The sequence below is a fragment of the Passer montanus genome, unplaced genomic scaffold (genome assembly GCF_014805655.1).
Source record: "Passer montanus isolate IOZ18808 unplaced genomic scaffold, ASM1480565v1 scaffold29, whole genome shotgun sequence".
In the NCBI taxonomy this organism is placed as follows: domain Eukaryota; kingdom Metazoa; phylum Chordata; class Aves; order Passeriformes; family Passeridae; genus Passer; species Passer montanus.
The window spans coordinates 9,256,899-9,271,150 of NW_024367596.1; the positions used below are offsets into that span (position 1 = coordinate 9,256,899).

At 39.5% G+C, this 14,252-nt stretch overlaps 1 protein-coding gene across 1 annotated transcript in view; it reads right to left on the reverse strand.

The window, feature by feature from the left end:
* Positions 1-14,252, reverse strand: part of PSMD1 (proteasome 26S subunit, non-ATPase 1) — a 64,478-nt gene that overhangs the window by 12,120 nt on the left and 38,106 nt on the right. Inside the window, exons 17-19 of the mRNA XM_039713435.1 lie at positions 8,944-9,058; positions 6,945-7,061; positions 320-422 (exon numbers count right to left, since the gene is read on the reverse strand). Coding sequence (XP_039569369.1) covers positions 320-422; positions 6,945-7,061; positions 8,944-9,058 — 335 coding nt within the window. The remainder of the gene's footprint in view (positions 1-319; positions 423-6,944; positions 7,062-8,943; positions 9,059-14,252) is intronic.

Consider the following 14,252-nt stretch of genomic DNA (forward strand, 5'->3'; position numbering starts at 1 on the left):
TATAATAAATCAACATTAAGGGTCACAAAACAGACTTAGAGAAAAAATATTATATTTTTCCAGACTTCTGGACACAAATTCAGCCCCAATGACTGGGCTGAGTCTCTCCTAGCAGAAACATGCTGATACAAGCTGAAACTACAAAACAGGGTTTATTTCTTTAATTAGCTAAAATTCCTTGAAAACAGAGATTTCTTGCTACTATGACATGAGAGGCATAAAACCAGCACCTCATCTCCCAAATTAAACTTGCTGTTACAGTGATTGCAACCAAACAAGCTTAAGAAATTTTAGCAGCTTTAAATGTTTGAGGAATTACCTGCATCCAAAATGCCTTGTGCCAGGATTGCTCCAAACTTTGCCATAACATCATCATGCTTATCATTGATCACTTTGGAATAGAGCTGCCTGAACTGGCTGACCTGGTTAAAAATAAAAAAAAAGGGGAAAAAAAAAAAGAGAGAGAGAGATTATAAAACTGACTGCATGAATCAAGTTGTCCATCTTTACTAGAAGCATCTTCCATTTCTGCACCCTACAATGACATTTGCATTTTCAACAGCTTTAAGTCACTGGTATTACAAGTCACTCCATTAATAATTAATTACAGAGATTTTCCTCACTTGAAGATATCCATGTACTGATTTTAAAATATTCAGGATGGACATGTATTTCCAAATCACATTTTGCAAACCTCATAGGAATACCCTGAGATTCTCTAAGGTGTCACTGGAATAAGAGAGCAATTGATGAGTTTGTAGTAAGAACTATTCTATGTTCTTATGTGACTGACACTGCACTTTAATAAATTTCCTCCATTTCCTATTGCTGAAAACCCCCAATTTATTCCATTATTCGGAACAATATTTCTGCTGTACCAATAATGCCCCTATGATACATCATCATCACCTAAATGAACAGACACTCTCTAGGTGACATCTTCCCTGCTTTCACTCTTTCAGCCAGTAACCCAGTGATACTGCTTGTCACCTCAACTCATTCAGCACTGATGGCATCTAGCCTGATTAAGCCACTTTGTGATACCAGAAGACTTTAACATTCATACAAGCAAGTCACGTCCCGCTAAACAGGACTGCATTAAAATGACTGTTTCCCACCAATGGACAGTCTCACTACCATGAAGCACCAGAGCAACCAAAGCTGAACAAAACAACAATTCTCTGGAAGAGCAGAATGCATTTATTAAAACTGTCAGGGGAAAACAGCAGCTATTTCCATTTTTCCGTGAAGTCCAACAATTTGTGTGCTAATATTAGTTCTGTACTCACCAATTCCTTTTTGCATTATAATGTTGTTAGTTATTAGTCCCCCAAAGAAGGTGACTTTGCAATTATTAAAACTAAGAAAAAGGAGCAACATAAATTATCAGGGCAGCCACACAGACAGATATGTGGCAGGGAGATACTGCACGCACAATGCAGGGTTTATTCTGGCTATGCAGACCAAACTTTGCTCTTGCTTCACTCCATTTATGCTTTTTCAAGTTCTCACAATTTTTATTTATAAAAGCTTACACTGAGATTTACATGTTCAATGTAAATGGTTTGCTTCTTAAATCTGACCTCTTTGTCACTGGAAAAACACCTTAGTTTGCATTTGCAGCCTGGAACGGGGCCTCAAAAGCAGCCACATGGAGACCAGGTGAACCTAAGCCTTCAGGTATTATTTGGAACAGACACACTAGGAAACAGAAGTAACAGATGAAACTATTTGTCTGTTGAGCAAAGCAGCAGAATTCCAGTGCCTCTGTTTAGATCACATTGTTCCCTTGACTCTGGGCTTAGCTTCTGGGTTTGGAATATTTATGAAAACACACATGTTACAAAGCTCATTTGGTGGACTGTAATCCAGAATTCACACTGTAATCAAATCTTCAGAGAACTAAACCCTGGGTGAGAAGGCATTCAGCAGAATTGCTGATATTTACACTGGTGTCTGAACTGACAGAGCAGCCTTGGAACAGAGGGCAGGAACACCTCACTTGGGAAGGTGAGAAGGGCTAGAAAGAAAAATCATCCACCTCCCTGGTCATGGTGCATTGCCCCTGAGAGCACCCCTTCCCTAACACACCTTCCTCCGCTCCTACTCACGTGTACATTTGTCCAGAGCACAGGAACAACCCAGGCAACAAGCCCACCAGGAACCTGCCAGCTTTGGCACCAGGACCCTGTGCAGGGCAGAGAGGTGTCTGACACTCTGACAAGGGACCAAGGACAGAAACCTGGCTGCTTTACCTGAGCACATCGACTGCCACCTCTCCAGGTGACAGGGACAGGTTACAAGAGATCAGCTGAGAGCAGGCATTCAATGAACAAACACTGAACAGCTGCAGTAAGAAACACTCCTTATGCCATCTATTATAAAAATACAAAATATGTAATTCCATCTCAAGAGCATATAAGTTCTGCACACCTGTGCATTGTGAGCCAAGGATCACTGCCAGGCCTGGAAAATGCACTAAGTAAGTGTGCCCTTTCCAGAGTTTAAAGTCAATGGAAGCAGAACTGTTCTATGAAAAGGTGAGAGACTATCCTGCTCAGACTTAGGGGCCAGGCCAACCCAGACCAAGGACTGAGACCAAAGGTCTCAACACTCAAATGCATAATAGGCCCACATGCTTGTTCAGGCTGTTCCTACAAAGCAAATGCTTCACTGGAATGGGAATTTTGACTGGATCCGGTCCCAGCTGAAAACATTCCTTGCTGCAGGGGAAAGCCTGCTTTGGCTGCAGCAGTTCAGGAAGGAATTAACCTCACATGGAGCTAATGCTCCAGCTCTTGGGAAAAGGTGCTGGGGCACTCACCTCCTACAAAACAGAGCAAGATGTCAACAGCCAGCCATTTCTTAAGCTGTCAAAGCAAAACCTGCCAGAGTTTGTCTAGTAAAGCCCTTTTAACTGCTATTATTTTTCCTTCAAACCACACAAGAAGCAAACCCAAACTACTGTGCAAGTTTATTTAACATGCTATGAAACCCACAAGCTTTGTTTCTCCCTTGAAATCTTCAAGCACTTAAAATCTATAGCATTTGGAAATGCTACCTAGAAGTTTATTTGGGCAGCTTCCAGGAGGAACACTAAAATGTAGACAATGACTCATTTCATCTTTCTAACAAAACACACACCCCATTCTGATAACTAGTGCTGGCCAAAATGGCATGGCACTGAGTTCAAATGGAGCCAAACACAGAACCTTGGAAACAGGGAGGAAACAACAGAGACTTGGAGATAAGAGAACGATACAGCACCATTTCCTACCACCAAGGGCTGTCATTTATCAGGCTATTTACCACTTCTCCCTCCACCAGTCAATATTCATGCACATGAAGCCCAAGAGATTGCCAAGAACAAGATTTTGTAAACAGTTAATTACATGAAATATTGGCAGGAGATTTGCACGATGCTTCTGGCAAATGCAAGCTCTTAAGAACAAGAGCATTAATAAAATCTAATAAAATAGGTTTTAAACTGTTTGCATGTTGTATTTATCTTCTTCAAAAGATTAAGTTTTTCTGCATACACTTGCCCTCTTGAAGGAGTGTGCAGAAGCATCTTATAGTAGAAGGCTTTCATAAAATAAATGTGCTACCAGAATATTGCAAAATCATTCTTGCACCCTAGCAAGACCTAGCATTTCATCTAAATGGGGGAAAAAAATCCCAACAGCAATCTGGTCCTGGTGTCTTCACATCTTAAAGACAACAGGCCATTATGACTGAAGGAGAAAGGAGGAAAAGGCTTGACCTTGTTTATTATTTTCTCATTTTGCCAAGATGACTATCCTAACACAAAACCAGGAATTGAATTTACTTTTTCAAGTAGTTTGACATGTAGTTTGTCTCCAAGCCCGCTGACTTAATTTTTAATTTGACCCCGCAGGTCACAAACATATCCTGAAGTTGTCATTGATTTCTGGGTATGATGATCTCATCACATCTGTAATTTAGGATTCAATTTCACAAAATAAACTTGTTAATATTTTATATCTGGTACTAATATGGTTCTTAAATCTATCAACAGAGGTCAGGAAAAATCATGTTGGCTGCACATGGAGGAATTGTTTCAACTCCAAAGAGACCAAACCATCTTTACTCAACACTTGATATCCCTTTTTGGCCCTTAAATAACTTTCAAGTTCAATGAGTTAATGTAATTACAATTCTTTATTTCACAATCCTTTATTTAAACTCTTTATTTAAATTTAAATTCTTTGAATTATTCATTTAAACAAAGATTGAGCACAACAAAGAGGAGGACAAACACAAAGGGAAGATCACAATGAAGCTTATTCAAAGGCATACATCTACCCTTTTCTCACAATAAAATGGCTTTTTTTAAACCAAAATACTTTGATTCTTAAATCTCTGTTTATTCCTGGCATTTTGGTGTTGCAATGCTCAGCTCTCAAAACTCTGACAGCATTTTATTCCCAAAAAAATCCTGAACTATTTAAGGAAGATTATTTGCTACCATCTTCCCCAAATAATCAGCAGAGAATTGAAAGTATTTCTAACCCAAAGCTCACTAATAATAAGTTAACTAAAAAAATATATAAAATCCCAGAAGAGACAAAAGTGAGCAGCAATGACAGGAAGCTGGCCAGGCACTATGACACAGTCTTTTTAAAAATCACCATCTCTCACATGCAAAGCATCACCCAGTATTTAGAAGCAGCAAGATGATATATAAAATTTAGCTTCTCTGTAACCCCATCAAGACTGTACAGCTTGTGGGATGCAAAAATCACCACATGGCTCTTCCTAGGTGCTTATTCAGCAATGCAAATACCCACATCCATCAAGTCAGACCCTTTGGCACAAAGTGTCCAGCATGTCACTCAGGAATCTAATCAGATCAAAATATGTCCTGGCAATCTAAAAATGGCTCCTTTTCTGAAGAACTCCATCTCTTCACATCAGAGTTGAGTAATTTTTTTTTTCATATTGGCAGAGCTCTCCAAAAAAAGTTTCCCATGGATAATAAATAACTTAATTGGAAGCATATCCCTCAAAATATTTCTTTTACTTTTGAGCAAGAAACAATAACGGTTATAACCAACTTTTGGGGTACTTATAAAAAGCAAAATGTGTGTATTCTGTGTTTAGTTCTTAAATTGGCAGAATATTTCAGGTATTTTTTATTATTTTTTAATCTGGAATTTTGTTTCTGTTTGTTTTTTAATATCTGTAGTACTTCTATGATTAGACAATTAATTGCCTTCTGTATCTATATCAGGCAACAATTTGGCATTAAGCTCTTTCAGTTTCTGGCCCCATTTTTAAACAAGCCACTGACTCCCAAATTATACATCTCATCCTGTATTTGCTGGCCAACTATTTTAACCATCCTTTTATCAAGCGGAAGTATCACACATGACTTGGAAGTCAAGGTTTCCAGACTTCTTTGGGAAAAGAGATCTGCCTTATTACACACCTCAAACAATCTGTGTTTTCACTAGCTATTTTCCTACCCACATTTTTCTTTAGGACAAACAGAGTCTTTCACCTATCATCTCAAAAAGCCAGAAACTCCAACAGGCAGACTCAGCAAGTGATTCATGTTTTAGGATGGCTAAATTCAGAGCAGACTGCAATTCCCATCCCAAGAGGATTAGGGTGCTTTGCAAACTAAAATGAATCAATCCTCATAATGTCTTTTCATATATAAATCCTTAATTCTTTCTGCTGGGAAACTGAGGCACAGGAGAGCTATGTAATTTGTCCAGTACTAGAGCAACACAGAATGATTAAACCTGATCTCCTATAGAGGCCTGGCATTCCAATCACCTCACCAAGGAACAAAAAATAAACACAACAATTAATTTCTTTCCACAGAGAGATAATTCAACTTCACATTACAGAAACTTTGTATCTTGGAAGACAAGGGGATTCAACAGTAGTCTAGTGTTCTCCATTCAAGTGAACTACTATTCTTGGCTTATTCACTTGAACTACAATTCTGATAATATAAACAACATTTCAGTTTCTGCTGAGTGAAAACTAACATTTTTCTTTCTTTCTTTTTTTTTTTTAATAATTCAAAGGAAACAACTGTCTGCCAGCAAATTTCATGTTCCGTGACTTAGAAATACCCAGACACCTGCATTTGTAGATCTCCTTCTCTGACTTTCCCAAGTAAAATTTTCCACTGGACAGAGGCTTTTTTCCTTCTTCTCATCCAAATGCAGTAAAAAGGTGTCTGTTTTTATCACAGTTCAATTTCTAAAATGACATCAATAAAAGCAACCAATATGCAGCAGATGAGTAGGAAAGTACCAGCTACTGTTCTGCCTGAGCACTCAGCAGAGCAGGTGAAATGTGGAACTCAGAGCTTCTCCAATGTGGACTTTTAGTCTGTACAAATGTTTGCACATCATCACCTGTCACACACTCACAGGGAACCTACTTTTAAAAGCTAAACACAGCATATGCAACCTTCTCACCTCATGAGCTTTTAGAAAACTCCATTAAAATATGGAGTATTTGTTAGAAACTCACTAAGCCAGTTCTGAAAGTTCTGAAGTTGTTTCACCTGAACTACAAAGGAAACATTACTGTAACAGAACCTCTCTGCATGGTGACCACATCCAAAATTAAGCTTACTATCATCAAAACCAATGTCTTTACTGTCACTTTTCTATCATTACAAGATGCTTTGAGAGCCTTTAAGGAAGAGCATTTATTCCTGTAGTGCCCAGGGTTAGAATGCTGCCATCCATCAGGCATGTTCCCATCATTCAGAGCACACACTCTAATCCAAGCAGGACCTTCTCAATGTACATTCAGCTCTGGCTCTTTACAAGACATGTGCAGTCTCTTGCCAATGCTTACATGCAGTGCCAGGCACTAAAGATTTGGCATCCAAGACCATTTCCCACCTAAGAGGCACGTGAGGCACGTGAGGTATGTGAGGTGTGACATGCTACCTTTGGGCAGGTGATCTCAGTCTGCTGGATCATGATAAGGGCAGATGCAATGAGAGCTCCTTGACGCACATAGTTCACGGGATCGTTTGTCATTGGCTCAAGCAAATTGATTGCTTCCTAAAAGGAATGAAGAAATACAGAGTCATTGAGTTAATACCACTATTTTTAGAATGCCAGGATTCAATTCTCCACTGGAAGGTTATCAGATTGATGCTATCAGACATACTTTAAAAAATGTTTTGCCTGTTCTTGGCAAATGAAGCAGAAATCTGTAGTTCTGTAGATTTTAATCTAAAAATTGTGAAGAAAAAGAAAAGAAACACTAAAAAGAAGTGATGGATGGCTAGAACAATATCTACCAGCAGAAACAGTGCGACAGGTATACAACAGGTATAAGGCAAACAGCTAAACAACAGGTATAAGCAACAGATGAGTTCATCACATTAGATTCCAAATTCTTGGCCTTACACTTTATTGTTATAACCTGCAGCTTTTGGCATCTTTTAAGTAATCTCTTGTTCAGAGTGCCCTTCTGTCCTTACTAAAACTGAGGACATGAGCAAACGCAACTGAGAGCAGAGTGCAAGAGATTCCCAGTTCAGACCCCTCTTGGTGTTACTTCCATTAGGTGAGGCTTTTAAAAACAAGTTAATTTTATACAGAACATTATTTCAAAGAACCACTTCTAAAATAAGATCATGCCTTCAGTAAGACTGCTTTTGCTATCTGAGCTATGCTGGAGGCTGTACTTCTTCACCTGAAGGTGACTCATTCACTCTTTGGCAAGCATTCAGCACCATGGATGAAACACCCACTCTGACAAAAACTGAACTTTCTGATCTCCAAAATTGAATCTATTTGGGCCTTCAAAACCCACTAATAGGAGCTGTGGAAGACATGTCTCTGTGTAATCAGATGGTTTAGGTCATCATACAATGTATCTGGAAATAAAACAAGACTCATTCTTGCGACTAAAAGCATTTCCACTTAAATTAACTTGTCAGATGCAGCAGGTTAAAAATAACTAACTCCTTGATTCCACCTTCCATTTGAGAATAAAACGACCTGGATAAAAATAGGACTCTCAGATCTGTTTTCAAATCTGCATGCTTTAGCTACTAAAGATGGCAGGCAGTGCACGTCAGCATTCTGTGCTTTTGGCAGCACAAGCGACGCTCGGGAGCGCTCACGCAAGAGCCACAGACCAAATGTTTAATACAGGAAGAGATGAGACAGATAAGCAAGAGATTTATCAAAGACTCAGAAGCATGACATATGACTTTGTCTGTGCACCTGTTCTGAAACTGCAATTCTGTACCACTACAGATTATTATACACATGTGGGAGAAGCAGAGGGAGCTTAATCCCAAGTTTACTTGCTGCTTGTTCCAATGAGTGCTCACTTCCCTCAGCAGAAGTGGGAATCCTACTATAAATGGTCTGTTACCATCCATGAGAATTAACCCTCACTGACACTTATAAAGTGAGAATACATAAAATGTACTGGCTGTTAATTACACTCCTGAAACTACAATATATGTAATTAAATTTCATTGCACTTGGCTTTACTACATGGATCTTCCATGAACTGTGTATCACAGGAAAGATGAAAAGAGCTAGAAGTTAAGCTAAACACCTGCTGTTTTCCTGCCACTGGCACTCCAAGGGCAAAGCAGTATTGATTTTGGAGTACTGAACATACATTAAAAATTCAGTGGCAACTTGACAGTAACAAAACTCTAAGAAAAGTTTTGAAGACAAAATTCCAAGAATGTAGCAGTAATGTATAAAAACATTCTCACTTTCCTATTCTGTACAAGCAGGAAAAGAAACTCTATGTCCAAAAAAATGAAAGAATTTAAAGTAGTGCTGTACTCCAGCTGGCTGGTAGTGCACATGTGTGAGAAACCCATCTGCCCGGGTGATGTCTGCACACACTGTCTGTTGCAGGAGGGAGCAGGAACAGTCTTGGCCACAGATGTTTCTTTGTGGCCCTCACCTTGTTTCCAGTGCCTGCACAGCAGATCCCCAAAGCCATGGCAGCCCCATAACGCACGTGGGGATTGTAGCTCTCTGACAGCAAAGAAACCACGCTCGGACACTGCTCTGGAGTCCTAGAGAAAGGCAAAAAAAGAATATTGTTTATGATTAGTGTTCTTCAAACTATGGTATTGTGCTTCAAAATTGTGCTTCATTCTGTTCATACCTGAAAATTTGAAATTGTTCTTCCACACTGTATGTTTTTTCATTTCTCAAAACTTAACCAGAGGGGAGGAACAAATGGGCTAAGAGAATAGATTAATAAACACATGAATAAACTTCCCTATCACTGCACATAATCACACACAGTTCTCACTACTGAAGCCTTCCTTAGTGCTTATTTTCTGCCCTTAAAAGATCACCCAGCAGAATGATGCATCTATTGAGGCTGAAGTCTTTATCTCCAGAAATCATGCCTTTTTGACAAGCTTTCCATTAGCAGAGGTTTACCCTCCATGAGACACACAGTACTAAATTTCCCATCAGCAGACACAAAACTCCCCTCCAGCATTCAATCAGCCTTCAAGGCTGGTGGGTCCCAAACTCCCTTTTGCAATCATGGCTTCTGCCAACTCCTCCTCACCCCCACCTACTGCTGTAAATCACAGCACAGGAGGAAATGCTGATACAACACACACTTCCAATCAGTTTATGAGCAAGGTCTACTGCTGCCTCCTTACAATGTCATGCTGGGACTGCTGCTGCCTTTTATGAGATCTGAAATGAGTATACATGCTCTATGCCTCCCCAGTTGGAAACCAGTGTCCTGCTGGTCACTACACAGCAACAAAACTTCCAGCCCAGTGCTGGAAGATGAAAGAGCCTTAATTTCCCTCAGCCAGAAGCATACGTTGCTCATGCAAACAGCTTTGCAAGTATTGAGTATTTCTGAAACAGTGCAGAACTCACAGGTGTTAATATGTTGATCTCCTTCCTGTCTTCATGGTCATATTTATCCCTGCTTTAATTTTAATGCCACAAAAACCACTCCATAATATCAAGTACTGTCAATTTCAGCATACTGAGTCTCATGGCACGATGAACAGAAGAGCAATGCAGGAATGCAGTTGGTTGGTAAATGCTCATGAAGAAGATGTAAAACTATAAATCCTAAGTGATTTCATTATATCTGTTTATAGAGGGAACATCATCTGGCTCTTCATGCTATCTCACTGTGTCCTGCAGCCCAGACTAGCATTTTAATTGTCACATTCACAATCCTATAAGCAGTCTTGCAAGCCATTTACTTCTGCTGTAAACTGATTTCAGACTAAAATGTACCTAGGAAGAAGGCAAGAGCACATTACTTTTAGCTTCCTTTCTTACATTTGCTCCACTGAAAGATGGAGGGTGGAAAGTGGCAGCAGTACCTGTTTGTACACAGGAATTATGGCATCATGTAAAATCATTGCCTGTCAATGTACTCAACAACTCAAAAGAGAGAAAAACCACTACAGAATATACTCCAGCATGGGTTTTATTTAAATGAATAGCTGAATCATAGAAAACAGTAATGAAAAAGACTTTGAGCAATAATCTACTTCATTCTCTTCTTTCATTGTGACAGGGGACAGAAGACATGTTCATATAATGACACACTCGTACTTCAGTTATACTCTACACACATAATCAATTAATTTCTACTCTAGCTATTCCCATTTCAACACTTTCCTACGGTCTCCTCTGACAACTAGTCCTGAACTCCTCTTTCCACTCCTCTCTCTCATGCAGCTGATCAGACAGGCAGCACCGCACACAGGCTGCCGTGCTCCTCCAGAACTGCTCAAGGGACCCAAAGGCAGCCAGGCTTTGGAGGCTGCTCATAGGGACATGCCTCAGCAGTAATGGCAGCAAGCACCCACATCTTCCCCACCCACCACTTCCATCTGAGTCTTCCCATAGCATCCACATGGGGAAAGAATCCCACCTACCAACACCACCTTACAACCTCCCTGGCCTTCAACACCAGCAAAAAAAAACCCCAAAAACCACAAGAGAGAAGGAAACACCAAGCTGCTGGAAACTGCTGCCTCTAAGATGAAGCCATGATGACAAATGTTAAGAATGAGAGAAAAGCTGGGCAACAGAACAATTCTGTTGTGCCCTATGAGTGAAGACGACAGACTGAAAGACACATTTAAAAACACCTATCAGTCTCTTGCTCAAATAACAGCTTAGACAATGTTTTTTTAAAAAATGAGCTGATGTGGAGACTAGGAGACACATCTCCTACAATAAATGAGGCCAAGCATTCAGCTGCACAGAAGACCAGCTCTTGCACAAAGACCCTTAGCACCTTTGTTTGCCTTACTTCAGATAATTTAAACAGGCAGACTGTGAGCCAAAGAAGAGAAAAACACTTTCTGGCAGAGATGTGATTATGCACTCTGAAGCATTAATCATTAAATTCCTGTTCAGAAAACTGGATTTTATAGAATCACTAACTTGGATATTTTTATCTGCAGGCTCAGAAGTTCTAACACAGTTTTTATTATAAAATCAGCATTAATGTACACTGATTGTTTTTGGATTCTTGGCCAGACTTAATTTATTTGTGGCCATTATTTGAAATACTTTTATCTCAAATCTATCCATAAAACGGTCAAACATTTTGACAGGAGGTCTTCCATAAATCCACTTTGGGAGTTGCAGCAACTTAATGGGTCCCACCACTTTCCTCAGTTTTCTCAAAACCTTAATCTTCAAAAAATGTCTTCTCACTTAACAGAGATTTAGAAGGAAGATCAAAAAGTGGGAAAGAGTCTTGCAAAAGTGGGTGTTGGAGGAACAGGACCTCAGTGCACAAAAGCACTGCTGGCATCAATGCTTAAGCAGCAACATTTGTTTACTCCTTTAGTGCTGAGATGTTTGTAATTACAAAGTCCTAACAGAGCGTTAGCCCATATAAACCCTAACCCACACCCCATAAAATTTATAAAATCCAAAACAATTTCGTCAAGTGATCAAAAGAAAAATTAAAAAGCCCCCATAATCAGTCCCAGGCTGCAACTGTGCTCCCATGGGTATTATTTCCATCTGGTAATCCAGTTGGGGACTATGTTTAAAACATGACCATGTTCTCCTTCCCCTGGCCCTTCACTGAGAGCACAGCCCCTCGAGCTGCTGACGTGACATTCAGCACAATCCAGAGGGAAGAGGGACAGCCCCCCTGCTGATGGAGGAGGTTTCTGCTTCACTGGTGCCAAGCCCCACACAGGCTCCCAAACCAAATCCACCCTTCTGGCTCCCTGCTGGAGAGCACCACTCTGCTGACTGCTGATGGCTGAATCAATGTGGTTACAGAGTAGAGACCTCTGGTGGGAGATGGAGAGAAATAATAAATAAGAGTGTGAGAAATCTTAATAACACTCCTAAAAAAGAGAAATGGTTTGTCACAACTCACACTCAGCAACCTGCTACTCCTACTCAGTCCTAATGCAGATATCTGTCATTACTGCCAGTTAAACACAGAAAATAACATCACATGAAATATCAGAATAACATTTGGAGATTCAGTGGGCAGACATTTTATCTCCAAACACAAATTTTTTCTCTCCTCTTTAAAGTCACAGTAAAAATTCTAAGCCTGGAGTAGATTTAATATATTTTGAGGACAGAAGCAATGTACCATAGTCCTCTAGCATGACCTTCCTATAACACAGTCCAGTAATTTCATCTTAAAATTCCTACATTAAAGCCTAAGGCATGTCTCAAAACTGGACTGTGTATCTTAGAAAGATAGGCAATATCTATTTTTGAAAACCAAATTATCTTTAATGCACTGGTTCCTTCCTTTTTTCCTAACACTGGTTTTACTCAAGCAGTGTGCTTTTGCAATTACACTTTACTACAACAGCAAAATGATGACAAAAAAATGGCCCAATTATTTCCTTCATTTTATCTGAAAATTGCTCAGCTGCTCCTACATAAGCCATGAAACCACAGACGTCAGTGAACCCAGACCTGTACATAAAAAAACCCCATCATAACTAGCTTCAACTTTGTTCTGTTACCAGAAAATGAAATTAATAAAGAAGCCAAAAAACTCAAGAAGTTTCTCCCATGGGACTTCAACAGTGTAGTCAGCTACAGTTTTGTTTCCACCCTACATCAGGATCAGTTTTACTGCTGTGATAAATGGGCTGCAGATGAAGGACTTCCTCCAAGACCCAGTTTGGTTTGTTTCAGAAGTCAAACAAAATCATAAAGAAAAATAAAGATGCACCAAGACAGCAGCAAGAGATTCTCAGCAAAACCTAACAGCTGGCATTTTATTAGTTTTACTCACAAACTGGTTGCTCTTGAAACCTCTGCAAGAAACAAACACCCTGCACTATGAATTTTGAATCTCCCCAGAAACTGGAACCAGTGAAAACACAGAGGAGCTGCCTGACTCCAGCCCAACTGCCTTAGCCTCAACTCTGAACTTCTTTCTGGGACTGTTATTTCTTGCATATATATATGCATATGTATATACAAATGTCATATTCTCTCCATAAAAAGCTGATACTTAGCTTGTAAGTAGCCTAGAATTTCTGAGAAACCAAAGATAATTTTGAATTCTTCATTACTTCCAAAGAGAGATGAAAGAAAAATTTTCTTAAGCCTCCAGTGCAAAAATTAACAGAATGAAAACCAGGATGTTGATTGTTAACACAGATTAATATGAAAAAAACCCACCCAGGTCAGCTGGACACAGAAGGTGGTCAGATTGGCTTTTGGTGTTGACCTAAACTGCTTTTTTTCTGAAAGTCTTTACAATTGCAACATCTGCAGATATCATAGCTCTCATTAGGCTTTGCCTTCAAGAGCCCTACTGGGCTACTGAAAGCTGAGGATCACAGTTAGCTACACTGGCTCTTAACAATCCACTGTCATCTTTTCCCCCCAGGAGGCATGCAACAAGATAAACTAAAAGCTCAGACCCCCATATCTTGGAGCACGTTCCACTTCAAGTGTCTTAGATCACAGACCAGTTAAAATCACATCCTTTGAGCAGCTTATCTTCAATCCTGTAAGCTGCACATCTTCAAGGTTAATGCATTACTGCCATTTTTCTTTATATTTCAGCAATTTTCAAACATGAAATTATAAATATATATAAATATATGATAGCATCAGTAAGTAAAGATACAGACTACTGAAAAAAACATCACACTGGTCTCACAGCTGAGACTAAAAATGGAAACATCTGAAGCATCACTAACATGCACTTATATTTTAGTATAAATATTTAAAGACTATACAACTCACTGAAAAATGAAACAT